The sequence below is a fragment of the Myodes glareolus genome, chromosome 1, assembly GCF_982192425.1.
Source record: "Myodes glareolus chromosome 1, mMyoGla1.1, whole genome shotgun sequence".
NCBI classification, from domain to species: domain Eukaryota; kingdom Metazoa; phylum Chordata; class Mammalia; order Rodentia; family Cricetidae; genus Myodes; species Myodes glareolus.
The window spans coordinates 2479289-2507278 of NC_142026.1; the positions used below are offsets into that span (position 1 = coordinate 2479289).

The 27990-nt window shown below is 41.6% G+C and overlaps 1 protein-coding gene across 1 annotated transcript in view; it reads right to left on the reverse strand.

Annotated features, from left to right (window-relative positions):
- Positions 1-11606: 11606 nt before the first annotated feature.
- The window catches only part of LOC125399968 (kinetochore protein NDC80 homolog), a 43842-nt gene continuing 27458 nt past the window's right edge, over positions 11607-27990 (reverse strand). The window contains 4 exon segments of the mRNA XM_087903319.1: positions 11607-11891; positions 22710-22812; positions 23940-24070; positions 25625-25717. Of these exon segments, the coding sequence (XP_087759445.1) occupies positions 11754-11891; positions 22710-22812; positions 23940-24070; positions 25625-25717 (465 nt within the window). The 3' untranslated portion in view covers positions 11607-11753.

Here is a 27990-nt window from a genome sequence, read left to right on the forward strand (position 1 = left end):
CCCAGGTGTTTTTCATAGAGTTTGTTATTGTTGTTTTGGTTTTCAAACTATCCCTGGGACTGGAGAGATGGCTCAATGGTTAAGAGCACTGCCTGCTCTTCCAAACAACTGGGGCAAATCCCTGGGACCCACAACTATAACTCTAATTGCAGGAGGTCTGATGCCCTCTTCTGGCCTTGGTGGTCAGCAGACACACATATGGTATACAGACATACATGTAGGCAAAACACTTCATACATAAAATAAAAACAATAAAGATCTTTTTTAAAAATATAAACAAAAACTATTCATATGCAGATTTATTATGACTAAAAGTCCTTAAAATAATTCTCAACCACTGTGGACTTACACTCATCTTAGTTTCAAGATGCATTAAGAAATATAAAATTTGTGGGACAGTGGTACTCCACTCCTCTAATCCCATTACTCAGGAGGCAGAGGCATGGGGACCTCTGTGAGTTTGAGAAGAGTCTACAGAAGAAATATAAAATCACCTTAGCTAAGAAGTTTGAATTATATGTATTATCTCTGTTTGGACAAGATCTCCTGTATTTTGTCACTAGAAGGCCAATTAGTAAGACTATTATGATAGCTATTGTTTATACATTAACTATTCCTGGATTCTTCTTATAGAAGACTGGAGTGAGAAAAGATTAATGTTCTACAGGTGCTAAAAAAAACAAAACAATAAACTAGTTTTCAGATACTAGTCCTTCTAAAGTCATTCCTTATCAAAGAACATCTTCAAACTTTTTTTGTAAAAAGATTAAACAGTTGAAGTCTACAGTCACCAGGCTGGTAGTCATAGACACACAAAAACTTAACAAGCTTGCTTTCTATGCCTACTTCTGAAGACCACTGAGGATTAAGTGAGATAATTGTATCAGGATTATTGCTTAGTTGTTAATAAATTATAATTTATCCTAAGGAATGTAGTAGGAAGTGGTGATAATGTAATTTTCTTTGGGCCACCACCCAACTCCCAAATAATTTATTATGAATGCTTATTATTAATTATAAGCACTTAGTTAAGACTTAGGCACATCCCACTAGCTCTTTTAACTTAATTTAACCTGTTTCTATACATCTTCATTTTTCCTTGGGGCTTCATTCCTTACATTCGGTATGCCCTGCTTTCCTGCTTCCTCCGTGTGGTTCTGGCTGGCCACTGGTTTCTCCCTGGTATCACTTTTTCTTTGTTCCTTTTTAAGCCAAAATTCCTCCTCCTACTTAGTCTTCCTGCCTGCAAGTCCTGCCTATACTTTTTTCTTGCTATTGGCTGTAGAACTTTTTGTTAGACTAATCAGGTGCCTTAGGCAGACAAGGTAAAACAGCAACACATTTTTACATATAATTAAACAAATGCAACACATCTTTACATAGCAAACAAATATTTTGCCACAATTAAACATCATTTCACCTTTTACTCTTTTTTTCTTCAAACCCTCTCATATATGCCTTTTTGTTCCCTTTCAAATTGATGGATTTTTTTTATTTATAAGAATTTCCACTTCCTTCCCTCCTCACAATACCCTCCCGCTCCCCCCACTCCCTCTCCTCCTCCCTCTCCAGTCCCAAGAGCAGTCAGGGTTTCCTGCCCTGTGGGAAGTCCAAGTTCCTCCCCCCTCCCTCCAGGTCCAGGAAGGTGAGCATCCAAACAGACCAGGATCCCAAAAAGCCAGTACATGCAGATGAAACAAGACCCACTGCCATTGTCAATGGCTTCTCAGTCAGCCCCCATGTCAGCCACATTCAGAGAAGCTGGTTTGATCACATGCTCATTCAGTCCCAGTCCAGCTGGCCTCTGGTGAGCTCTCATTCAATCAGGCCCCTTGTATCAGTGGGTGAAGGCACCCTTCATGGTCCTGACTTCCTTTTCCATGTTCTCCCTCCTTCTGCTCCTCATTTGGACCTTGGGGACTCAGTCCAGTGTTCCAATGTGGGTCTCCGTCTCTATCTCCATCCATCATCGGAGGAAGGTTCCCTCTGGTTCTGCCTTCTTTTCACATTCTCCCTCCCTCTGCTTCTCATTTGGACCTAGGGAGTTAAGTCCAGTGTTCCAATATGTGTCTCTGTCTCTATCTCCATCCATCGCCAGATGAAGGTTCTATGGTGGCATGCAAAATATTCATCAGTATGGTTATGGGCCAAGGCCAGTTCAGACACCCTCTCCTCTGCTGCCCAGGGAACAATTGGGGACCTCTCCTTGGGCCTGGGAACCCCTCCAGAATCAAGTCTCTTGCAAACCTTAAAATGGCTGCCTTACTTGAGATATATACTTCCCTGCTCCCAGAACCATCCTTCCTCCCTCCCCCCTCCCATTCCCCCAAGCCATCCCCAATCCTCCCCCTCTACCCTCTCCCTAACCATCTCCCCTTACTTCCACCCCCCACCACCTGTGCACCCAAGTTTGCTTGGCAAACTTGTCTACTTCTAATATCCAGGAGGATAACTATATGATTTTTCTTCAGGTTCACCTTCTTATTTAGCTTCTCTAGGATCACATTAATTTTGTTACATGCATATATGTATGTAACTTTCTCAATCTGTATGTTACTTGTCTGTTTGTTTTCATGGTTAAAATTAGGTTCAAGGGAGATAAATACACAGGGAGAAAGGAGAACAAAATAATGGTATAGATATCTGAAAAAAATCATAAGGGATCATACTGGTAACTACCTAAGAAACTACAACACACACCTACTTTAACTTACTTTATGTTATTTGCATGTATAATTTCAGGGCTCACCGTTTGGTATTGGATCAACAATTGGTGTACTCTTCCCTCAGTAAGACATTTACAGGGTCCCATCTTAGATCTAGAGGGTCTCAGTCCTTTCCATTTTGGAGAATGTTTTTGCCTTCCAGCAAGACTAAATCTTCTCAACCATGTGGCTTTACCAGAACAAAAATGTTGACATTAAATAGCATATTGTTTCAGCTTTGCAAGTTGAAACCTAAACACTGCTTCTGACTCAAAGCTACATTCCTTAAGAATCCCTCTTCCAAAGCAACCACACAAGGAAGAGACAATAGAGGCCTTTAATGGTTTAATTGTGCTGTTCTCTGCTCTGTGCTTCCCAAGGTTCTAAACCTGCCCTCAGGGGACAACTATGATCCTATGGGAAACAGCCAGTGGAATGGGAGGAAGAACATCCCCCAGATATTTAACAGGTTATGCTCTACACAAATCAGAGCTCCCATTGTCCTCTGTCCATCTAGGAGCCTTGGAGCTCCCTCCCCACTAGGCTTTTCTGTAGCTCTCTAGTCAGCAAAATCACTTCTCCATTCAGCACCCTGTCCTCTCACCAGGACTGGAGTAACTTTGATAATGAAGATAAATGACATTTTTCTCTGGACGTGGAAAGATGATTCTAACCAAACATAATCAACGCTGTACTGCATTTGTAAAAATATGACTAGTAACTCCTTGGTGGCCAACCCATAACCAACCTTATGGTTAGGCCATCTTCAATTGACTCTATTGAGATATCCCTCAATCAGTTATCCACAAGTATGGTTTGGTATATGGAATTTCCTATGGGTACTAAGGTTGTTTTAATTTCACATCGTTTTGGTGTGTCTGTGTATGTGTGCACACATGCATGTGGGTGTCTATAGAGGCCAGAAGGGGGATCAGGTGCAATGGATTTAATGTTACAAGTAACTGTGAAGCCTCCTGATATGTCCTTATCTATTGAGCCATCTTTCCAACCAACTGTCTCTCTCTCTTTCTCTCTCTCTCTCTCTCTCTCTCTCTCTCTCTCTCTCTCTCTCACCTTTCTATTGCTTGTTTGCTTGAGACAAGGGTTTTACTGTGTAGCATTGGCTGTCCTGGAACTCACTCTGTAGACCAGGCTGGCCTTGAACTCACAGAGATTCCCCTTGCCCCTGTCTGCTGAGTGGTGGGATCAAAGTCATGGGCTACCACTGCCCCTGTTGTTTTTCATTAAATATGGTGGCTGCCCCTGAAACAACTGCTCTCTTAAACAGCAATTGTAACCCTTTCAGCTACCAGCAGCTGCACTGGCCACAGCCATGTGGGAATCCTGTGTCCCCAAGCACCGATTCTACCACAACCAATACAGGAACTTAATCTGGATCCCTGTCCTTCTACAGAACTAAGGATTCTAAAACTGATGTGACATTAAGCTCACCACAGAGGCTAAATAGCAAGTAGCTTACCTTCTCTCCTTGCTGGTGCCTCCCCAAAAAGTGGGTGTTCTTCTGCTCAACCTCCACTTAAAAACCCTAGCTACACTTAGTTCCTCCCTACCTCTTCCTGTCTGCTAGTTGCTGATTCAGTCTCCTGACCACAGGTTAATTTTATTTAATCCAACAAATGTAACAATCTTTGCATTGTTAACAAAAGCAGCAAAAATGTAACACACATTTAAAATAATATTCCACAACAGCAATTGCTGATTAGGACAGCAGTTGTTTAAGAGATAGTCACTGTGTTTAATGAAAAAAAGCAAAAAAAAAAAAAAAGGAAAACAGGGTGATGGTGGCCCATGCTTTTTATTCCAGCACTCAGTGAGGCAAAGGCCTGGGGAAGCTCTGTGAGTTCAAGGCCATCCAGGTCTACAGAGTGAATTCCAGGACAGCTAAGTGAAGTATTACTGTGTTGCTCTTACTGTTCTCTAGAATTTAAGCTCCAGATATCCTGTGTTTCCCAAGTTTGGACTACAGATGTGTTTGGCTGCAAAACTTTATTGTTTACTGGTAGTATTCCTAATTCTATGAGACTCTCCCATAGAACTGAAATCCCCTGACTCTTCCTTTTTTCCTCTCTCTTATTTGTTTGAATCACCCCAGTTCCTCCTCTTCCCGCCTTTGTCTCATTTGTTCCAGGTTGGCTTCAAACTCACCACGTAGCCTAGCATATCATGAATTCATGCCCAGTGCTGAGATTATAGGTGGATAGCCCCGCAACCAATATTTTAGTTACATTTCTCTTGTTGTGAGAAGGCAGGGTGGACAATGAAGTTTATAGAAAAAAATGTTTAATTTGGAGCTTAAAGTTTCAGATGGTGCATTCCATGACTATCACAGAAGGGAGTATGGCAGTAGGCAGGCAAGAATGGCATTGGAGAAGTAGCTGAGAGGTCAGATCTTGAGACACAAGTGGAAATCATGTGGCCTTTTTAAGTCTCAAAGCTCACATTCAGTAGCGATTCTCCCTATTCTTCCCAAAATGTTCCACCAACTGGTGTGGGGGGGCAAACATTCAAATATATGAGTCTAGGAGGCACATTCTCATTCAAGCTACCACAGCCCATTTATGGTTTTCAAGCATGTTACCCAAGTAGTCTTCCAACTGAGGGATGTTCCTAGCCCCCAGCTCCTTTTCATTGCCATGGGATAGACAGACACTTTCTTATGGGCATCCCATCTGTACCTATCAGTCTGTTTTGTCAGAAGATAACTCACCTCACGATTGCCAGGGAACAGAAGGAGTTCACTAGGTATATGTTACACAGCTACTCCCACACTAGTGACATACTTCCTCCAGCTAAGTATCACCTAAAGCTCCTACCACCTCCCAAAACAGTGCCACCAGCTAGGGACCAAGCATTCCATGTATGAACCTGTAAGGAGGTATTTCACATTGTGTATATGTATAAATACATATATATATGTGTGTGTGTATATATATATATATATATATATATATATATATATATATATATATATATATATTGCGGCCCATCTATGCAGTCGAATCTAAGCCCAGCACCATTGTCCTTGGCTTCTCAGTCGACCTCTACCGTCAGCCACATTCAGAGAGTCAGGTGTGATCACATGCTCCATCAGTCCCGTTCCAACTGGCCTTGCTGAGCTTTCATTAGATCTGTCCCACCGTCTCAGTGCGTGAACATACCCCTCGCGGTCCTGACTTCCTTGCTAGTGTTTTCCCTCCTTCTGCTCCACATTAAGACCTTGGGAGCTTAGTCCAGTGCTCCAATGTGGGTTTCTTAAACTATCTCCATCGATCACCAGATGAAGGTTCTATGATAATATGCAAGATATTCATCAGTGTGGCTATAGGAGAAGGGCATTTCAGGCACCCTTTTCTCTGCTCCTCAAGGAACAAGCTGGGGACATCTCCTTGGACACCTGGGAACCCCTCTAGAGTCAAGTCTCTTGCCAACCCTAAAAAGGCACCCTTAATTAAGTTATATACTTCCCTTCTCCCTCATTCACCCCTCCTTCATCCCAACCATCCCATTCCCTCATGCTCTCCCCATCCTTCCAGTCTAACTTCTCTCCCCCCATCTTCCCTTTTCCCCACCTCACCCCCAACCCCGAGCCCCCAACAACTGCCTGGAAATTTTGTCAACTTCCAATATCCAGGAGGACAACTATATGTTTTTCTTTAGGTTCACCTTCTTATTTAGCTTCTCTAGGATCACAAATTGTAGGTTCAATGTCCTTTATTTATGGCTAGAATCCACTTATGAGTGAGTACATACCATATTCCTCTTTTTGGGCCTGGGTTACCTCACTCAGTAAAGTGTTTTCTATTTCGATCCATTTGCATGAAAAATTCAAAATAGAAAGAAATTCACAGATTACCTTGTGGGCTATCCAGTCAACCCCAGGATCCATCTGTCTGTCCCACCCTGTTTCCCCCATCGCTGGGGTTACAAGGATGCACCACCAACCTTGGTTTTGATGGGATGTGGAATGGGAACTCAGTCTTTCTGTCCACACAACGGGACCCTTAAAGACTGAGCCATCTCCTCAATCTTTGTATCATTTTGATTTGTCCTTTTTCGTTTAGAGACAGGGTCTCACTATGTAGTCCAGCCTGGCTTGGAGCACATTGCTGTCTTCCTGCACTAGCCTTTGGATTTTTGGAACTACACATATGCACAACTGGCTATATCCTTTACAAACAGAAAGCCCCAAAGTTCCCTAAGGTGGCCTCTTTTTTTTAGGATTTATTTTGTGTGTTAATGCTTTGACTACATGCAGGTAAGTGCATCATGTGTGTGTGCAGTGCCCATGGAGGCCTGAAGCCAGTGTCACATTCCCTGGGACTGGAGTTGCAGATGCCTGTGAGCCACCACGTCTGTGCTGGGAACTGAACCTAGTTCTTTGAAAGAGAAGGAAATGATTTTAATCTCTCAGCCATCCCCATCCACACAAGGTGGCCTGTTTTGCTCCTGAACAGCCTGGGTTCTCCTCTTTTCTCAGGAGAGCGCACATCACCTCCTCCCCTCACTGAGTTGTCACATGTCCCTTTTTCTATTTGTGTCTTAACTCTGCTAGGTAGGTTGGATGAAGTGGCCTGCTTTAGAGCTGATCCCTCTCTTCCATCCAGAGACTGGAAAGTCTGTAAGAAATAAGCAGCTCCAGTATCATAGCCTTTCACAGAGTTGGTGTAGCCTGCTCCCCAACCACCCATTCACCCATGCACCCATTTTAACAGCCCAAGTTTCACCATGCTACATCACACCCTTGGTTAGTGTACCGTACCTTGGCAACATGTAAGCCAGTTGAATAACATTTAGTAAAGAAACTAAATGTTTGTTCCTATTACTATTTTGCTCAATTAGTCCTTTTGAATGACTGCTTTATATCCTGGATGCTATGCAAATCCACTTTGTTCCCTCTCCTTTTATGTGGATTCTGGGATTAAATCTCAGGTGGCCACCCCTGCACAGCAGTACCTTGGATCCAGCTCACAGCCCCAGTGCCAACTCACTGACAGGCTGAGAAGCAAAATATGTATACCAAATTCTCTTGGTATGAGGCAAATATCCTCAAAGAAAATGGTAGAATTCACAGTTTAATATTTCTCCCAAGAATCCTTGCTTGTCTGTCTGTCTGTCTGCCTGTCTGTCTGTCTGCATGTCTGTCTGTCTGTCTATCTATCTATCTATCTATCTATCTATCTATCTATCTATCTATCTATCTCTCTCTCTATCTATCTATCTATTTATCATTTGATCATCTATCTATTTTTGAGACAAGATCCTATAATGCCCTATCTATCTATCTATCTATCTATCTATCTATCTATCTATCTATCTATCTAACTATCTAACTATCTTCGAGACAGGAACCTAGGCTTACCTCAAACTTCAGATCTTCCTCCCTCACCCAAATGCTGAGGTTACATGCATGTAAGACCACTCCAGATCCTTAATACTTTTGTATTATTCCAGAGTATAATATTTATTTTTACAATAAATTTTTAAAAGTAAACCATACAGAGTACTGTGGTATATACTGTTAGTCCAAGTCACTTTGGAGACTGGAGGATTGATTTCATAAAAACTTGAGACCATCTTGGGCAGCATAAGGGGAATAAACAAAATCTGGGCATGGTAGCTTAGAACCTATCATTCTAGCATAGGAGACTAAGACAGGAAGACAGTCATGAGTTACTAGACCATTCCTCAAAAATAAACAAACCAATAGGGCCAGAGAGATGACTTCAGAGAACCTAGATTTGATTGCTAGCACCCACAAAGTTGGCTGGAAACCATCTGGAATTCTGAGAATCCAACATTCTCTGGCCTCTATGGGCATAGGTATGTATGTAGGGTAGACACACACACAGGCAAAAACTCACACATTAAAAATAAGACAAACAAAATGTCAAAAGAAACAACCCAAACAGACAGACAAATGTTGAATCTACTAGCACAAAACTACACCATGACCAGGTGGGATTTATGCTAGGAAGGTATAGATGTAGTTTATTTTTCTGACTGCATTTTGGATTGAAATCAGGACTTCACACATAAGCTAGGAAAGTACTCAATCATGGAGATCATTATTATGTTTGGAAAGTAATCATATGAAAGTATTTCAAAAAACAGTTACACCAAGGTCCTAGATGCCTGAAAGTCACTAGATATAATTTATCAGTCAATAATACAGTAAAAAATGGGTTCTTTTAAAACTTGTAAAATGTGAGTCATCACAAAAGTTGTTATTAATGGAAAAATGCAAAACATCTACCAGTCACCAAGCAGCAAGGGCACATGTAAAGGCCTGTCTAGCTCCTTGCTGAGAAGGAGCTTCCCATTATCTCTGCATGATGGTGGTTCCTCTATCCTGTTGTTTCCCAAGTACAGAGTGCCCTCACTCTATCTCTAGATGAGAAAAATCCACTCTGGAAACAGAATTAAGGTTGGTGGTTTCTCTGTCCTGCTTCTAAATAACCACTTGGAGACTTCAAATCAATTGTAAACTATTTGGCCTGTTGCACAGGCTTATTACTAACTAGTTTCACCTCTCAAATTTCTATTTATCTAGGCATTTCCATACAGCTCCTGGCTTTACCTGTAGTCTAGGACATCTTGCTGCTTTGGCAGCTCGGTGGCATCTCCCAGACCCCATCCTTCGTCCTTGTATTTTCAGTTTGGCTTTCCTGTGTAGCATTATTCTGTCTTGCTATAGAAAAAAGCAGATTATTTGTTAACCAATGGGAATCACATACACTCTGCATACAGGAAGGTTGTCCCACAGCACATGACCTCTAAGTAAATTTGGGGGTAGAAAGCACCAAATTCTTAGTTGCTGAAATCTATGCCAAACCAAGACTGGCTCTTGGTTCTACTCTTGGATTCCACTGACAGGCATCCTTTCACTGGGACACATTGCCATAGAAAAATCTCTGATTTCACAAACGGAATGTATAGTATAGGATAGCGTTCGGTCCTTTCAGAGTTCTTGAGGCTGGCATTTTGGTTGCACCTTTAGAATCTGTTTCAGCATTCTAGAAGGCTGGTACAGTCAGTAGATGTCATTGTCATGGGTTCATTTCTATTTCTTTAGCTGTGCATGTGGAACTCTGTGCTTGTAGATCAAGCACTCCTTAAGCCCAGATAATTAGAGCTGACAGTTTACTGCCAAGGAAGCCGCATCCATCTGAGTGTCTCTCTGCCATGCTCCTTTATTCTTGAGTTTTTACAAGGTCTCATAATCCTCTTCTCTCAATTGCCCAAAGGATGGATTCCAGGTATGTACTACCGTCCAGCTTCTTTCTTTCCTAATTAAGTTTTGCTTTTCAGCAGTTGGTGATAATTTTTCTTGCCTAGCGAACAGGAGCAGTTGAGTTTGGTCTCCATAGCACATAATCCAGACCAGGAGACAAATTGTAATCTCATGTTTAGGAAGTAGAAGGGAGAGGGTCAGGAGTTCAAGGTCACCATCAACTAATATGGAGCTTGAGACCAGCCTGGACTAGAGACTTTGCCTCAAAAATTACATTTGTAATTAAAAAATATGTTATTAATAAATTATTTTCTGGGTTTTTTTGAGACACTGCATTAAAAGGCCACCTTCATCTTTAGCTTGCTATATAGCTCAGCATGGTCTGACCTCAAATTCCTTGCTCCTCAGCATTCTGAATGTGGGTGAAGGAGATTACATGTGTTGGTCGTCATGCCTAGCTGAACTCGTAGTTCTGGGATCCAGGAGAAAATCTAAGGCTAGGAAACACTAGAAACGCACTCTAGCTAGCACTAGCCTACTGCACCACTACTAGGCAGTTACACTAGATCACCTAAAGAAAATGAATTCCAAAGCTATGGATTTTCCTCTGGGTTCTACTTCATTAACAACGTAGTTCTAAGATTTTAACTGCCCATACTTTATGTCTAGAAATAGTTCAACAGCTCACGTTTTTCCAGACTATTTTCATTGTTTCCCTTTCTCACAGACAAGACAGCCTGTTGAATATTCAAGTCCAGGGTCCACGAGGCTGGAAGACACCTCATGGAGCCTGTTGGTACCGAGTGCACTGTTGGTCTCAGTAAGTGCTGCTCTGCTGCTCAGTGAGCTCTCAGGAGCAGCAGTAACCTCACCGCTCTCAGGGAGTAGTCCCCTCCACAGGGTTTCCATGGGACTTGTTTCTGACTTCAAGGTGCTGACATTGGTGCTGCTTGACTTTAACAGGCAGAGTCTTCCTCTTCGCTGGCCGATTCTCCTGAGTGTTTAAACTACTTCTAGACTGTGTTCATTTAGTTCTATCTGAAGATAACTGTCTTTTAATTGACATTTCCTCACAGATGGAGTAGGGAGCTTAGGGAGCTTGGGGACCCCTGCCCTGAGGATCTATAAGACATACATAACTGACAGGAGTGGGGGAACTTTGCGGTAGTGTAGCCTCCCTTAAGCTGCCCACAGCTCTTTGGGGATAAAGGTATTTGTGAGTCACCCATGCCTTCGGCAGCACTCTTCATGGTCTAAGTGCTTGTATGCTGTCCAGGAGGTTCTCAGTGTTGTAGCTGCCTTGAGTCATTTGCGATCTTACAAGTGACCCCAATGAACTCACTGATTCACTACCTGGATTGGGATGGAATCCTTTCTTTAGTTTGTTGTTACCTTTTTCATGTGGGTGAAGGAAGGGTGAACAGATGCTTCTTCCCACCCTCTGAGGAAATGTCAAAGGGGCCTGACAGTCAATATGTCTGGCTCTGCAGGTCAAGTGGTGTCTTTTTAAAATTGTTTAATGAGATCACCATGGGCAAGCACTTGCAGGAAGTCAGTGAATGGGTGTGTCTTACTTATTTCACACTGTAGTCTGCTAACTTTTGGTTTAGCCCATACCATGTACTTTCATCAGAAGTGAGTCACAGAAATGGAGGGAAAATCCACGCTTTATTAATGTACTTTATTATCTGTCTGTTACACTTAACAAGCTAATCTACTAAGTTACCACAATTTGAAGATATAAATATTTTTAGTTAATATATGGCAGATGCAAGAGAACCACCGTCAATTTATCTTCATTCACTGGGAGACTTAAATTGAGCAGCACGACTCTTGTACTTCTCGGCAATCTCATTGATATTTTTCAAGAGGTCTTCAGACATGCTTCCTTCATAGCCTTCATCTGCTTTTGCAATCTGTTCTTCAAGGTGTTTCTAGTGGAAACAATTCACAACTCTTAATGCACAAACATGAATTTTGTTTCAAGTGTGACATTTACATACAAAAATGACATTTGTAAATTAAGAAAAGTACCAGGTGGATATAATAGTAGATGACTGTAACCTCAGCACATGAGAGGCTGAGACAGGAGGATCACAGTTTAACATGTCTCGGCTGCCAAATAGGTCACCTCAAAAGAACAAAATGTTCTTATGTTCACATGAATTCTATTTTCTTTTCCTCTCATTTTTTTCTTTCATTTTTCTTTGTTGAGACAAGTTTTCATTGTGTAGTTCTAGGTGTCCTGGGACTCCCTCTGGAGACCAGACTTGCCTAAAATTCAAATGGATCCCACCTGCCCCTACCTTCCGAATGCTGGGAATAAAGGCTTGTTCCATAACCTACCAGCACATTCTACTTCCTGAATGATATTTCCTTCTTTTCTCAGTGATAAACTAAGTAATAAGCTTTTTATTATCTCTAATCCTCTCAGAGCTACGTGCATTTATGACATGCAGTCATTTGTGCAGATGTTTCTGTGAATAGGCAGCACATACTAAGATCAGTCTCATGATAATACAATCTCTAACCCAACCTGGGTTTGTATAAGGACAGTATAATGTTTATAACCATCCCAGTTGTTGCCTTGCAACATAACTTCGAATGTAACCTCCTCATTATGCAACAATATACTATACTGGGACTTGGTTTTAAATTTTATTACATTACATGTAATGTATGAAATTTTGCTTGCAGTTTTTGTTTTTGTTATTTGAAGATAAGTCATCACTCTAACTCAGAGTGGCCTGGAATCATGGTAATCTTGCTGCCTCAGTCTCCAATCTTCCTGCTTCCAGTTCTAGAGGGTTAGGATTACACATACGTAAAACCATCATGCCCAGGTCTCGCTTGGTGTGCTACAGGTCACTCATACTGATGCATATAGCTATAGTTCTATTCATACATTGCTAGATTGTAGTCATAATCTTTTTTCACCCGAGATCCACCTGCCTCTGCTTCCTGAGTGCTGGGATTAATGGCATGCACCACCATTGCTCGGCTGATCTTATTTTTTTTTTTAGTGACAGTGTCTCCCTCTGTAATTCGGGCTAGTGTCAAACCTGTAATCCTTCTGCCTGGGCCTATGTGGTACTAGGATTATAATCATGTGCCGTTCACTAGATCTAGTTTTAGGATAAGGTTCTTGACATTCCGAGTATTGGAATTACAGAATGTATTTGTATGATGGTTAAGAAGTCCTTAATTTTAAACCGGGCAGTGGTGGCACACACCTCTAATCCTAGCACTCAGGACACAGAGACCAGAGTTTGAGGCCAGCCTGGTCTTATAAGAGCTAGTTTCAGGACAGGCTCCAAAGCTACAGAGACACCCTGTCTTGAAGACCCACACACAAAAAAAAAGAAAAGATTTTTTTTTTTAGTCCGGGTAGTGGTTATGTGGTTGTGCATGCCTTTGATCTTGGTGCTCTGGAGGCCGAGGAAAGAGGGTCTCTAGTTTGAGGCCAGGCTGGTCTACAGAGAGAGTTCCAGGATAGTCAAAGTTACACAGAAAAACCCTGTCTCACAAAACTTCCTTTTTGTATCTTATTTAATAGCATTTTATAAGCCCGTGAGTTGTAAAGGTAATCTTATAATCTAGCCCCACATTAGGTTCATAGTCCATCTGGACCTGAGTTCTATGGAAGGTAGGATCTAACACCATCAGACAGTAGTTTGTTACCTTCGGTCTTCTACAGTGCTCCCTTCTCACATGCCAATTTGGTTTCTGTGCTCATACATCTACTTTGGGCCCTTTTTTGATTTTTGAGAAAGGGGTTCTTTCTGTGTACCCTTGGCTATGCTGGAACTCAGAGATTCCACCTGTCTTCCTCCTGAGTCCTGGGATTGAAGGTGTGTACCTTTCCTCCTGAGTGTGAGATTAAAGACGTCGACTACTACTGCCCAGCTTACTTTTGGAATCTGAGACAAAGGCCAGGTATCAACTAATAGCAATCGTATTGCCTCAGCTTCCTAAATGCTGGGATTAAAGGCACGAACATAGTGCCTAACTTCCATACAGCCCCTCCCTAGGCCCATAACCATACTGATGAATATTTTGCTTATCACCATAGAACCTTCATCTGGCAATGGATGGAGATAGAGACAGAGACTCACATCGGAACACTGGACTTAACTCCCTAGGTCCAAACGAGAAGCAGAAGGAAAGAGAACGTGAGCAAAGAAGGCCGACGATGGATGGCGATACAGACAAAGACCCACATTGGAGCACCGGACTGAGCCCCCCAAGGTCCAAATGAGGAGCAGAAGGATGAAGAAAATGAAAAAGGAAATAAGGACTGTGAGGGATGCGATCACCCACTGATACAAGGGGACGGATCTAATGAGAGTTTACCAAGGCCAGTTGGACTGGGACTGAATGAGGGCGCGATCCAACCAGATTCTCTGAATGTGGCCGGATTCTCTTAATGTGGCTGGCCTGGAGTCTTTCTGAAGAGCCATTAACAATGACACTGGGACTTGTTTCCCCTGCATATACTGGATTTTGCGGATCCAGTCTGTCTGGACACTCACCTTCCTGGACCTGGAGGGAGGGGGGGAGGAACTTGAACTTCCCACAGGGCAGGAAACCCTGACTGCTCTTAGGGATGGAGAGGGCAGAGGAGAGGGAGTGGGGGTAGTGGGAGGGTGTTGGGAGGAGGGGCGGAAATGGAAACTTTTATAATTTAATAAAATTGCTTTCAAAAAAAAATTAAGAAGGTGAAGCAAACAGTTCAAGACATGAAAAATGAAATAGATACAATAAAGAAAATACAAACCATGGAAAATTCTGGAAATGGAAACAAATTCTGGAAATGGAACATCTGGGTAAATGAACAGAAGCTACAGATGTTAGCATAACCAACAGAATGCAAGAAATGGGAGAGAAACTCTCAGGCATTGAAGATATAATAGGGGAAAAATAAAATGTTAAATCCAACAAATTCTTAACACAAAATATCCAGAAAATCTGGACACCATGAAAAGATCAAATCTAAGAATAATAGGGATATCCCAAATAAGAAAAAAAATGCACAAGTTAACATCATCAACGATGACATCTAAATTAACAGGAGATAGCAATCTCTGGTTATCAATAGTCCTTAATGTAAATGAACTCACGTATAAAAAGGCACAGGGTAACAGATTGGATATGGAAACAGAATTGATCCTTCTTATGCATACAAGAAACACATCTCAACTTCAAAGACAGACATTCTCTCAGAGTAAATGGTTGGGAAAAAAATATACCTAGCAAATGAACCTAAGAGAGAAATGGGTGTAGCTATCCTAATATCTAACAAAATAGACTTCATGCTAAAATCAAACAAAATAAACAAAGAAGGTCATTTCATATTAGTCACAGGAAAACTCCATCAAGAGGAAATCTCAATACTGAACATATATGCCCCAAATACAAAGGCACCCTCATACATCAAAGAAACACTTCTAAAGCTTAAAGCATACATTAGACCCCGCATGCTAATAGTGTGATACTTCAACATTCCCCTCTCACCACTGGACAGGTCAATCTGACAAAAAATGAACAGAGAAATTATAGAACTAACAGATGTTATGACTCAAATGGACATAACAGACATCTATAGAACTTTCCATCCAAAGATTAAAGATTATACCTTCTTCTCAGCACCTCATGGAACCTTCTCAAAAATTGACCACATACTGGGTAAAAAAACAAACCTCCGCAAATACAAAGGAATTAGAATAACCCAATGTACCTTATCAGATCACCATGGCATAAAACTAGAAGTCAATAGCAACACTAATTTCAGAAAACCCACAAACACATGGAAATTAAACAATGCTCACCTGAATCATAAATGGGTCAAGGAAAAAATAAAGGAAGAAATGAAAGACTTCCTAAAATTCAATGAAAATGACCACTCAACATACCCAAATTTATAAGACACAATGAAAGCAGTGTTAAGATGCAAGTTCATACCACTAAACACTCACCTAAAGAAGCTGGAAAAATCTGACACTAATGAATTAACAGAACATTTGAAAACTTTAGAACAAAAAGAAGCAAACTCACCTAAGAGAACTAGACTTCAGAAAATAATGAAAGTTTGAGTTAAACTCATAAAATTGAAACAAGAAAAACCATACAAAGAATCAATGAGACAAAGAGCTGGTTCTTCGAGAAAATCAACAAAATAGACAAACCTTTATCCAAACTAAACAAAAGGCAGAGAGAGAATATACAAATTAACAAAATCAGAAATGAAAAGGGGGACTTAATAACAGACACGGAGGAAATACAGAGAATTATCAGGTCATATTTCAAAAACCTGCACTCCACAATATTGGAAAACTTTAAGGAAATGGACAATTTTCTGAATAAATATCACTTACCAAAATTAAATCAAGACAAGATAAGCAAATTAAACAGACCCATAACTGCTAAAGAATTAGAAACTGTCATCAAAAGTCTCCCAACTGATAAAAGCCCAGGACCAGATGATTACAACACAGAATTCTACAAGACTTTCAAAGAAGAACTACTACCAATATGTCTCAAATTATTCCACACAATAGAAACAAAAGGAACATTGCCAAACTCTTTTATGAGGTTACAAATTACCTGATACCCAAAACACAGAAAGACATTACTAAGAAAGAGAATTACAGACCAATCTCACTCTTGAACATTGATGCAAAAATACTAAATAAATGACTGGCAAATCAAATTCCAAGAACACATCAGAACCATCGTCCACCATGATCAAGTCAGCATCATCCCACAGATGCAGGGATGATTCATACATACACATATGAAAATCTGTCAACGTAATCCACCATATAAACTAGCTGAAAATAAAAACCACATGATCATCTCATTAGATGCTGAAAAAGCTTTTGAAAAAATACAATCTCACCTCATGACAAAGGTCTTGGAGAGAGCAGGCATACAAGGAACATACCTAAGCATAATTAAGGCAATATACTGCAAGCCAACAGCCAACATCAAACTAAATGTAGGGAAACTCCTAGTGATTCCACTGAAGTCAGGAACAAGACAAGGTTGTCTACTCTCTCCATATCTATTCAATATAGTTCTTGAGGTCGTAGCTAGAGCAAAGAGACACCAAAAGAAGATCAAGAAGATACAAAATGGAAAAGAAGTCAAATTCTCACTGTTTGCTGATGACATGATAGTTTATATAAGCGATCCCAGGAATTCTACCAAGGAACTTCTACAATTCATAAACACTTTCAGCAATGGAGTAGGATACAAGATTAACTCAAAAAAAATTCAATAACCCTCCTGTACACAGATGATAAAAGGGCAGGGGAAGAAATCAGAGAATCAACACCCTTCACAATAGCCACAAATCACAAGTAGATCCCCAGGCATGGGACACCCAGAATCCCTCTAAAGTCAAACATCACCCATGACACCACCCAACTACAAAGGCCAATCAAATATATTACGGGGGCCCAAAATCCATTCTCTCTCCAAAGCCTCAGGGGACTTAATCATCTTATCTCTGATCTCTTAAGTCAAAAAAATCAGTGGAGCTTATCACTTGGTTCAGGACCTCTGACTTTTAAGTCAGCAGTCGTTCCCCTTCATCCTGTACTACCCAAATCCTTACACTCTCCTCTCCACTATCCCTTCAAAAACCTCCCAATTCTCTGTCCTTGACCTCAAAGATGTCTTCTTTTCTGTTCCTCTAGACCACCAGTCACAAAATATCATTGCCTTTACTTGGACTGACCCAGACACCCGTGTCTCTACCCAGTTCACTTGAACCGTCCTACCCCAGGGATTCCAGGAGAGCCCACATATATTCGGCTGAGCTCTAGCCTCTGACTCACTCTCTGTCACTCCCTAAATCTAAACTCATACAGTACGCAGATATCTTCTCCTTTGTATTCCATCCCTGCGCATTAGCCAGGCAGATGCCTTGGCCCTATTGAACTTTCTGTCCAGCCTCTCTAAGATCCAGTGAGCTACTCCTCTGCTTACTCATCTGGGATTAGCCATCACTCCAACTCATAAGGCCATTAATCTAGTCACTCACAGGCCCTAACACAAAGGATGAAATCCTACCTTTCCTAGGTATGGCAGACTTCCTTCACTCCTGGATTCCTTCTTTCTCTCTTCTTGCCCAGCCCCTATATAAAGCAGCCTTCGGCCCCTCACATGAACCTCTTCTAGCCCACTACCAAATCATTTCATAAGCTTCAACCTGCTCTTCTCCAGGCTCCATCCCTAAACCTTCCAGATTTAACTTGCCCTTTCTCTCTCTCTGTTACTGAAAAGGGGTCTTGGGTCACCATCTGGATCCTTCCTTTGCACCTGTTGCATACTTGTCAAAAAAAACTAGACCAGACTATGCAAGGCTGGGTACGTGGTTGCAAGCTCTGGCTGCAGCTGAACTGCTTATATGCGAATCAAAGAAGTTAACCTTTGGGTCACCAATTACTGCTTTTTCTCCTCACCACCTGTCACATCTTCTAACATATAAGGGACTTCAAAACACTACCTCCCTCCCAAGTTCTCTCCCTTCAGGTAGCAATCGTACAAGATACAATACTAACTTTTTAACCATGTCTACCTTTTAACATTTCAAAACTTCTCCTCCAACCAATCCTGAAATACTCCCTATTACAATCGTACAGTGAGTCCCTAGAAGAGTTACTACCTTATCCCATACATATACACCCAGTCTATACATGGTATACCGATGGCAGCTTCCTCCTACATGAAGGAGTTCATAAAGCAGGATATGTTATTGTTTCAACCAGAGCAGTTGAAGCGTGGGCCCTTCCAGACCACAACACAGATCAGCAGGCTGAATTAATAGCTCTAACCCGTGCCTGTCAATTTCCAAAGGGACAATTCCTAAATCTATATACAGACCCCAAGTATGCTTTTATATTCTCTTGTCACATGCAGCTATCTGGAGAGAATGGGGCTTTTAACAACAAAAGGAGGACCATGACTAATTCAGACCAAATTATAGCCCTATTAGAGGCCTCCCATCTTCCACAGCTGTAGGAATTTTCCACTGTTGATCACATTAAACAATTCCATTACTTTCATGGGACCTAACTGAGCTGATGAGGCAGCTAGAGCTGCAGCTCTTGGAAATCTGGATCCTTCTCACACACTACAAGACACTCCTCTTACAACCAGTCTCTTCATTATCATCCCCAGGTACTCAACAGGTCTTGTTCTGTTTCCACCAGGTCTTTCATGCCAATAGCCAGGCTTTGCCTCACTATCAAAACTTATTTACAGCTCACCTCTGAGGATTTGTCCTTTCGAAAGACTATCACAGCTTCATGTAAAATTTGCCAAACCTCTAATCACAACTCTGGGCATCGGAGTCCCCCTTTTGCCCAATCACCAGGCAAGGGATTCCTCCCTGGATCAGACTGGCAGCTCGATTGCACACACATGCCTACAGTTAGACATTTCAGATACCTACTGGTCCCAGTAGACACACTCTCAGGATGGGTCGAAGCCCTCCCTAGCATAATAAAGGATCACAGCCAGTTTCTAGTCTCCTTTTCAGGGAATTATTCCCCATTTTGGAGTCCCCACATCCCTTCATTCATATAACGACCCTGAATTTACTTCACAGGCCTCAAAGCCAAGGCCCTTAACAGCCCTTGTTGTTTTCACATCCCCTACCACCCCCAGTCTTCAGGAAAAGTTCAACAATCCGAACATTTCCTCAAAAATATCCTTATCAGACTCTCTCAAGAGCTCCATACTGAATGGATGAAACTCCTTCGATTAGCTCTCCTGCAATTAAGAGTCCTCCCAAAGAAACTCCTCTTTACCTCCCCTTTTGAACTCTTGTATGCAGGGCCGATTATGCCTCCTGGTCTTACATCCAAGCCACCTCCCCTTCCCGATCACCCCTTTCCCCTTTGCTCCACTGTCTTCATACTCTTATTTGGAATTTCACCAATCATCATTTGCCTCAACCTCTCCCAGATCCCCTTCCCTCTCCAATTAACACCTCTCTCCTCCAGGACAAAATTCCCATCCTCTTGCTCCAAAATGGACAGGCCTCTTCAGGGTAATCCTTACTACTCCAACTGCTGCTAAGCTTAAGGATTTCCCTCACTGGATTAATCTCTCCCATCTCAATCTTTTTATACCATCATCTCAAAACAATCTTTTGATCACCCAGCAAGACTTTACCCTCTTAAGCTTTAGAAGATACCAAAACTGAACAGCCTCCCTCCGGTCTTAGAAAAATGAGGCCTCACACATCCACATCTGGCAAGACTCAAGCCCAACCCTATTGGCTTATGCCCCACCTCTTCTCATTCTATCTCCTCAGACATTCCTTATCTCGACGTGTGGCGATTTGAGGTTCAGCAAATATATTCAGCAATTCAGCTAGATCACTCAGGTGGTACGATCTGAAGACTATGCACCAGCAGGCTATCAAAAAGTAATACTCATTCCTGTAACACCAAAGTCAATTGATAGAACATATGTCCCCTGTGCTTGCTTCCTCTACGATCAGACTAAAGGTTACTTTCAACGGCTGGCAAGAAACCTTTGGAGACTGTCCTCATTGGTCCTGTTAAACACATGATGCACATTTACGAAAGCACTCTGCTGTTTATGAAGAATGGGGAAGCTTTTGTATCTTGATTAAGAATCCATGGCACCCCAGATGGGAAATGAGAGTCATTGGGAATCTCTTTGATAGAATTTAATGCAGCCACCCATCAGGAACGCTTAAAATACAGAGTATACACACTCCACTCTCTCAACTCCTAGCTGTAGACACAATAGAAGAAGTGGTCCAAAGCACCTCAAAGGTTCTTACATCCTTAATAATCACCTTTATTGGACCCCAGCTCCCTGTCACACCATCTCGTTTCAAACCCTGACTACTGCGTATCAGCTGCTGAATAACACTCAGTGTGACCTCTTTGGAGAATGCTGGTTGTGTTTCCCTCCAGGGTCAAGCTCTCACCCACCCTTTGTGGCCTCACCCGTTGTCCTATTAGATTCTCTCACCTTATGACTTGTTAATTCCTCCAAGCCAAATGTCACTCACTACCACCCCTTATGTTTCCCATACTTCTTTCTTTGGCAGTACAAAATGCTTTAATTCCACAGGAACACACTTTGTGGCCATCTAGGATTCTGAAACCTGCAATAATACCATTACCCTTGTATTACCATCTAGCCCCTATGTCCAAACCTTCATAATGCCTCTATTCTCTGTGATACCCTGCTTACCAGCTATGTGGTCTGGGACTTGTGCCATAGTGTTCCCCTTCCCTGAATTAGATCACTGAATTAGAGGTGGTTCCTGATGAAGAACCCTTGTCAAGTCCCATCGCCAAGTTCATAGCTGCATGGATTGGCATGGCAAATGAGCCATCCAAGTGATACCCTTTCTAGCAGCCCTGGGCATAACTGCACTGCAGCCACTGGAACAGCAGGAATGACTGCTTCCCTAGCTGTTTACCATCGATTTCCTCAGAATCCATCTGAATTTCCTACAGGGAGCCCAGACTATCCTTAGTCTTCATGGACGAATGGACTCACTAGCCTCCTTAGTACTATAAAATCAGAGAGGAGTGGATTCACTCATCACAGCAGAGAGAGTTGTTCTTTGTCTCTTTCTTGGAGAAGAATGTTATTTCTACATCAATCAGTCTGGTGTAGTGAAGGATAAGACCCAACAGTTCCAAATGGACCTTCCAAACCTAGCCAGTGGATCACTAATGGTCAGATATGGAACTGGATGCTACCCTCCTTAACCTCTCTTTCCTTATTTCTCTTTGTTCTACTAATTACGCCCTGTCTCATAAACCTCTTGTCTAAATTTCTTCAACAACAAATGCAAAGGATTTCTAACCAGACTTTGAACAAGTTACTATTGCAGGATTACCAGCTTATAGCTGGTACAAAACCAGAGGCCTGTGAATCCAGTTATATCCTGGGGATGAAGATCATGATTGTCCCAAGAACTTCAATTCCCCAATTCAGCAGGAAGTAGTCTCATGAAAAAAAATCCCCTTTCGAACCCCCCTGTTATTTATTAACAAATAAAAAGGGGAATGTAGGGTAAAAGGTAAAACTGGAATAGGAAACCAACCAATCACTGAGCACGCTCACTCTGAACCCAGAGCCAGTGTGGGAAACACACCACCTTGGATTAGAGACTTGGACCAGGGAAAGAATCATCTTTATACCTGAATCCAAGACTAAAGACTCTGACTCTGAAACTGTGTCAAAGAAACACAAACTGCCCCTGGAATCAGAGCCAGACAAAGAAATATGCCCTGATCTTAAGATTAGAGACACCAGTCTAACAACATAGGGAGCTGGCCCACTGAATGTGGGTGGCAGTTGTATGGCTGGGACAGACTGTGGGGCGACTGGCAGTGAGAGCAAAATTCATCTCTACTGCTTGGACTGACTTTTTGGAACCCATTATCTTTAGGGATACTTTCCTCAGCCTAGGTGATGGGAAGAGCAGTGGTCCTGCCTCAAAGCAATGTGTTAGACTTTGTTAACTTCCCATGTTAAGCCTTGCATTCTCTGAGGAGTGAATGGGGGATGGGGTGGGAGGGTGTTGGAGGGAGCAGGAGGAGAAGAGGCAGTGGGAACTGGGATTGGTATGTAAAAAGTTAAAAGATAGGGGCTTTTTTCAAATAAATAAAGAAAAAAAGGAAAATTTGTTATTCAATTCCTATAGAAACAAAGCAGCTAGAATTCAGCAAGAGCGTCATACTTACTTCCAAAGACCCTACATGTGTAGCAACCATTTCTAAAAAATGCTGTAAGTCACTTTTCACTTTTCTCCTTTCTTCAGTTGTGCTTTGTAGAACCAGTTGGTATCTACAGAATTAAAATAAAGAACACTTAATATCTAGAAAATAAATGAATAAATTAGTACAGTGCAGTAACCTGAGGAAAATGCAAATTTTGCATTTATATATGTTATTTTTTTCCCTGAAAAATATTTGGTGAATATAGAATACCATGCCATGCCATAAGTGGTGGCACACACCTTTAATCCCAGCTCTCAGGAAGCAAAGATGGGTGCATATCTGTGAGTATGAGGCTGGCCTATAGAGTGGAGTTCCAGGACAGGCTTCAAAGTTACACAGAAACCCTGTCCATCCCCACTCCCAAGAAAACCATGCCTGGCAGAATCCATCCAAATGCCCTTATGTAAGCACACATTGCTGCTTCCGTTCACTCGATGTGTGGTCATCTAACCTGATGCTATGACCCTCCGTTCCATTTCAGACAAACCTTCCACCTCTTCACCCAAGTGCTAGGCTACAGTGCCTGCCTGGCCTTGTAGGTCTTCTTAATTGAAGAGTTCCATATTTATTGCATTACTTATGCATGTCTGAAATATTTAAGATGTCTACAGCCGTTGTGGTGGAGCATGCCTTTAGTCCCAGCAAAGTCAGGCAGTCTGAACTACACAATGTGTTCCAGAATAGCAGGGGCTAGATATAAAAAAATACCCTATCTCAAAAACAAAACAATGGTTGCTTGGTGGTGGCTCACATCTTTAATACCAGAACTTGAGAGGCCGAGGCAAGCATATCTCTGTGAGTCAAGGACAGCCTGGTGTACAGACCAGGACAGTCTCCAAGCTATACAAAGAAACCCTGTCTCGAAAAACCAAAACCCAAAAAGAACAAAAAAACCCATAAAAACAAAAAAGCCGAAAAAGAAAAACAAGCAGAAAAATAACAAAAAAAAAAACCATACCAACCAACCAATCAAACAAATATAAAATGGATTCATTCCCAGGCATTAGAAGCTATTTAATAATCTAGTTGGGCAATTACTCTAATAGTGTCATAAGGGATCTTGTTTTTTGGCTTAAACCCTTAAAATGTCATTCTTTGCACCCCAAATAGTTTCATAATAGGAATTAAAGATAAGAAAACAGGAAGCAGCTTTACAAAATATGAAAAAATCAGATCTTGGCGAGGTGAACTTACTCCAGCTGGGCAGCTTCTAGCTCATCCATGGCTTCGCTGAGGCCCTCGTTCACACCACTCTCCAGTAGGTGTTTGTGTTTCTCCAGGGATTCAAGCTCCCTGGCACACTTCTCATCTTGTTCCTTAGCCTCCTATAGGAGAGAAATCATTTTTTTCATTCATATTCCATCTGTTAAAGGCAGATTTAAGTAAAGTATGTTAAGCATAAAAACAAAAAACAGAACGTTGCATCATTTATATTTCCAAGTTCTCGACTGCCTTCTTTAACTGTTCAAGTGGGGACTCCATATGATAAACACAAACGTGCACCTTTCAGGAGGATTCTGTGTAGCACTCTATTTAACAATGTTTCAAGTCTTGTAGCATGAGGGCCGGCTTGTTCGGGTATCTGTCCCGCCCAGTACCCCACAGCCAGCAAGTCACAAAGAAAATCACACACAGGACACCAAAAGATTATAAAACTGATTGGTCCATTATGTCAGGCTACTTATTAGCTCTTATAACTTTTGTTACCCCATTATCCTTATCTACGTTAGCCACAAGACTCAGTACCTTTCTCAGCTGGGCCGGTTACATGTTGCCTCTTTGGTGGTCTGGGCAGGAAGGGTGGAGGGAACTTCCTCCTCCCTAGCCTTCTCCTATTCTCATTGCCCTGCCTCTACTTCCCGTGTGGTTGACCCACCTATACTTCCTGCCTGGCCAATCAGCATTTTATTAAAATACATGATTGACAGAATACAGAAAATTCTCCAGGACTAAAGTCTAATATAAGGAAACCTGGTACTTTGATTAAAATTTCACACACATATTGACTATGTTTAGCAAAATTAGTTCCAATCATTCTCAGATTCCTAGGTTTGTGATGCTGAAGTACGGACTTATAAAGTCTTTCACTTGAGTGCTTTCAAGAATAATCTTAACCTTTCATGCAAAGAATATGATAAAAGTAAAAATAATAGGTACATATTTCACATGTCATGTGCAGATCAGATTTTGTGTTACAATTTCCAAAAATTCTACCTTGCTCAAAAAGCATCCTGTATATAATATAGAGCACTACAAAAGTTTCTGTTTGTGATACTTTCCTGGTATAACTAATAATGGTACTGTTGCAAAACTTAATTGTATGATGGCCCATGAATGGGGTCTCAATACCTGTCTGGGAAAATTCAGGGTTAGATAGACCAGTGACAGTCAGTCTTATACCTTACCTACCATCTGGAGCTCTTATGAATAAACTGAAATTTAGTTGGGAAAGTAAGTTTGCAATGATTTTTTTCAAGACTGATTTATTTATTATGTACTTACTGTTCTCTCTGCATCACAGTAGAAGGCACGAGATCTCATTATAGATGGTTGTGAGCCACTATGTGGATGCAGGGACCACAATGGAACTCAGGACCACTCTTAAAGCAGCCAGAGCTCTTAACCTTTGAGCCATCTCTCCAGCCCTTTGCAGTGATTCTTAATGGACAATTACTTATGCCCAGGTGGGTCTCAAATCTGTGCCAATCCTCCCACCGGGGTCTTCTAAATATTGGGACTATAGGTATGATGACACCACACCTGGCTCTTTTGGCTGAGTTTCGTGGCCTCCTCTCAGCTTTTGTATGCTGCCACATCCAGCTAAGATTTCAGACTCAAGTCAGATGAACACAAGCTCATCTTAATGGTCAAGCTCCTACCTTAACTGTTTGTTGGTAAAGGTCATTCAGCTTTTGCACCTCTTCCTTCAGCTTTCTCACATTTCTCCTGCTCTCTGTCTTCATGGTGTTCAGCTTGACAGACATCAAAACACTTAACATTATAAAACTTATATATTTGCTTTCATGCATATTTATTTATTGTGTATGTGAGTGCTTTGTTAGCATGGGTATGCCTGGTCCCAAGGAGGTTAGAGGGAGTCAGATTCTTTGAGACTGGTGTCAACAGATGGTTGTAAGCTGCCATGTGGATGTTGGGAATCAAACCTAGGCTCTTTTTGAGAGCAACAAGTACTCTTAACTGATGAGCAACTCTCCAATCTTTGTCTTTAAAGAAGTACTAATTTTTTAAAGATTCTATTTTATGTATAAGAGTGTTTAGCGTATACGTTTGTATGTATACTATGTGCATACCAGGTGCCGATGGAGTCCAGAAGAGGACATCAGATACCTTGGAATTACAGCTACAAGGGGTTTTGAGCTGCCATATGGGTGCTGGTAACTTAACGTGTGTCCTCTACAAGAGTGGCAACTGCTCTTAACATGGAGTCATCTTTCCAGCCCTAGCAGCTACTTCATTTTTTTTCAATGAACACAGATGTCAAAAACATACATTAGGAAAGAGCCTCATTAACAGATGGTGCAGAGAAAACTGGGTATGTACCTGTAGAAAAATGAAATCAGGTCTCAAGTCTCACACTACATTAAATATTGAAAATAGATCAAAGACTTCATGTGAAGACAGGACATGCTGAAACTGCAAGAAAGACACATCAACTATGTCCTGTGTCAACAATCATCCAATGCAGAGGCAGGAACTTCTGAATGGACTGGGACAGCAGAGAACACAACCCAAGGACTGACACATGAGATTAGAGTAAATTAAAATCCTGCCTAACAATGGAAGCAACCTCACAACTGAAGAGACAACTTAGAGGTTTGAGAAGTCATTGCCAACTCTGTATCTGATAGGGGTCTATTATGTAAAAACAGCCAAAATTAAACCAAATCCAATCCATACATGAGGTAATAAAGTGAGCAGACAGTCCTCAAAGGAAGAAATAGAAATGGCCAATGATATTTGATGAAGGGTTCAACATCCTAAGCCATCAGGGAACGGTGAATTCAAAATGATTTATAATGCCAACTTACTAGCTCAGAATGACTTTCAAAAAGAAAACAGGTGACAACAAATGCTGGCAGGAATTTGGGGAAAGAGGAACCTTTACTCACTGCTAGTAAGACTATAAATTGCAGCTACTGTGGAAATCAGTAAGTAGGTTTGTCAAAAAGGAGAAAGTGGTGGGAGAGATGGCTCAGTGAAGAACACTGGCTGCTCTTACAGAGGACCTGGGTTTGGTTCCCAGCACCCACTTGGTGGTTCACAACCGTCTATAACTCCAGTTTCAGGGAATCCTCTTCTGGCCTCCACAAGCACCAGGGATGTACACATATATGCAGGAAAAATACTTACACACATAAAACTAAAGATAAAAAAATCATTGAAAACTACAAACAAAACTATCACATGATCTGATATATGCCTCAGTGATTAAGAGCACTTCTTGTTCTTCCAGAGGACCAGCATTTGATTCCCAACACTCACATCAGACTGTTCACAACCACCTGTAAAACCAGCCCCAGGAGGGTCTGGCATCTCTTATCTCTGTGGGAACACACACACACACACACACGCACACACGCATATATACACATATTGAAAATTAATAAAAATGACATCTGTAGGAAAATTGTGGGTCGAATTGCAATTCAGAATGTTAACTGAAATAAACTGTATTCGGATAAGTACTGTGTTTTCTCTCATGTGTGGAGCCTTGATTTAAGTTTCTATGTGTGAGTGGATTGGTGTACATGTGTGGATGAAACTAGAGAACCTAGAGAACTGTGAGAGGGAAAAAGAGACCTGAAGGAAGTGGGTCCAGGGGCCCTGAAAGTGATAAGGCAATATTGTACTGGGAAAGCAGAAAGTGGGTTGTTGTAGGCAATGGACGAACAGCAAGAATGGGACACAGGGGAGGGGAAGGCAAAGGCCAGAGGGCAGGGTATAGAAGAAGAAAGCATGTAAAATAATGCCATTATGAAATCTACTACTTCATAGCTAACTTAGAAATCCTGTAATGGAAAATACTTGTTTCTATAGCCATCGTCCCACTTGAAATGGAGTCCAGGGGGCAGGTGTTGCTCTATAGTAGTACAGAGACATCTATTACAGTACCAGGCACATGGTCATGCAAAAGGCATTTGCTGAGCCAGTTGTGGCCATGCATGCATCTAATTCCAGCATTTAGAGGTCTAAGTAAGGCCTGAAGACTGTGGGCTAGAGACTC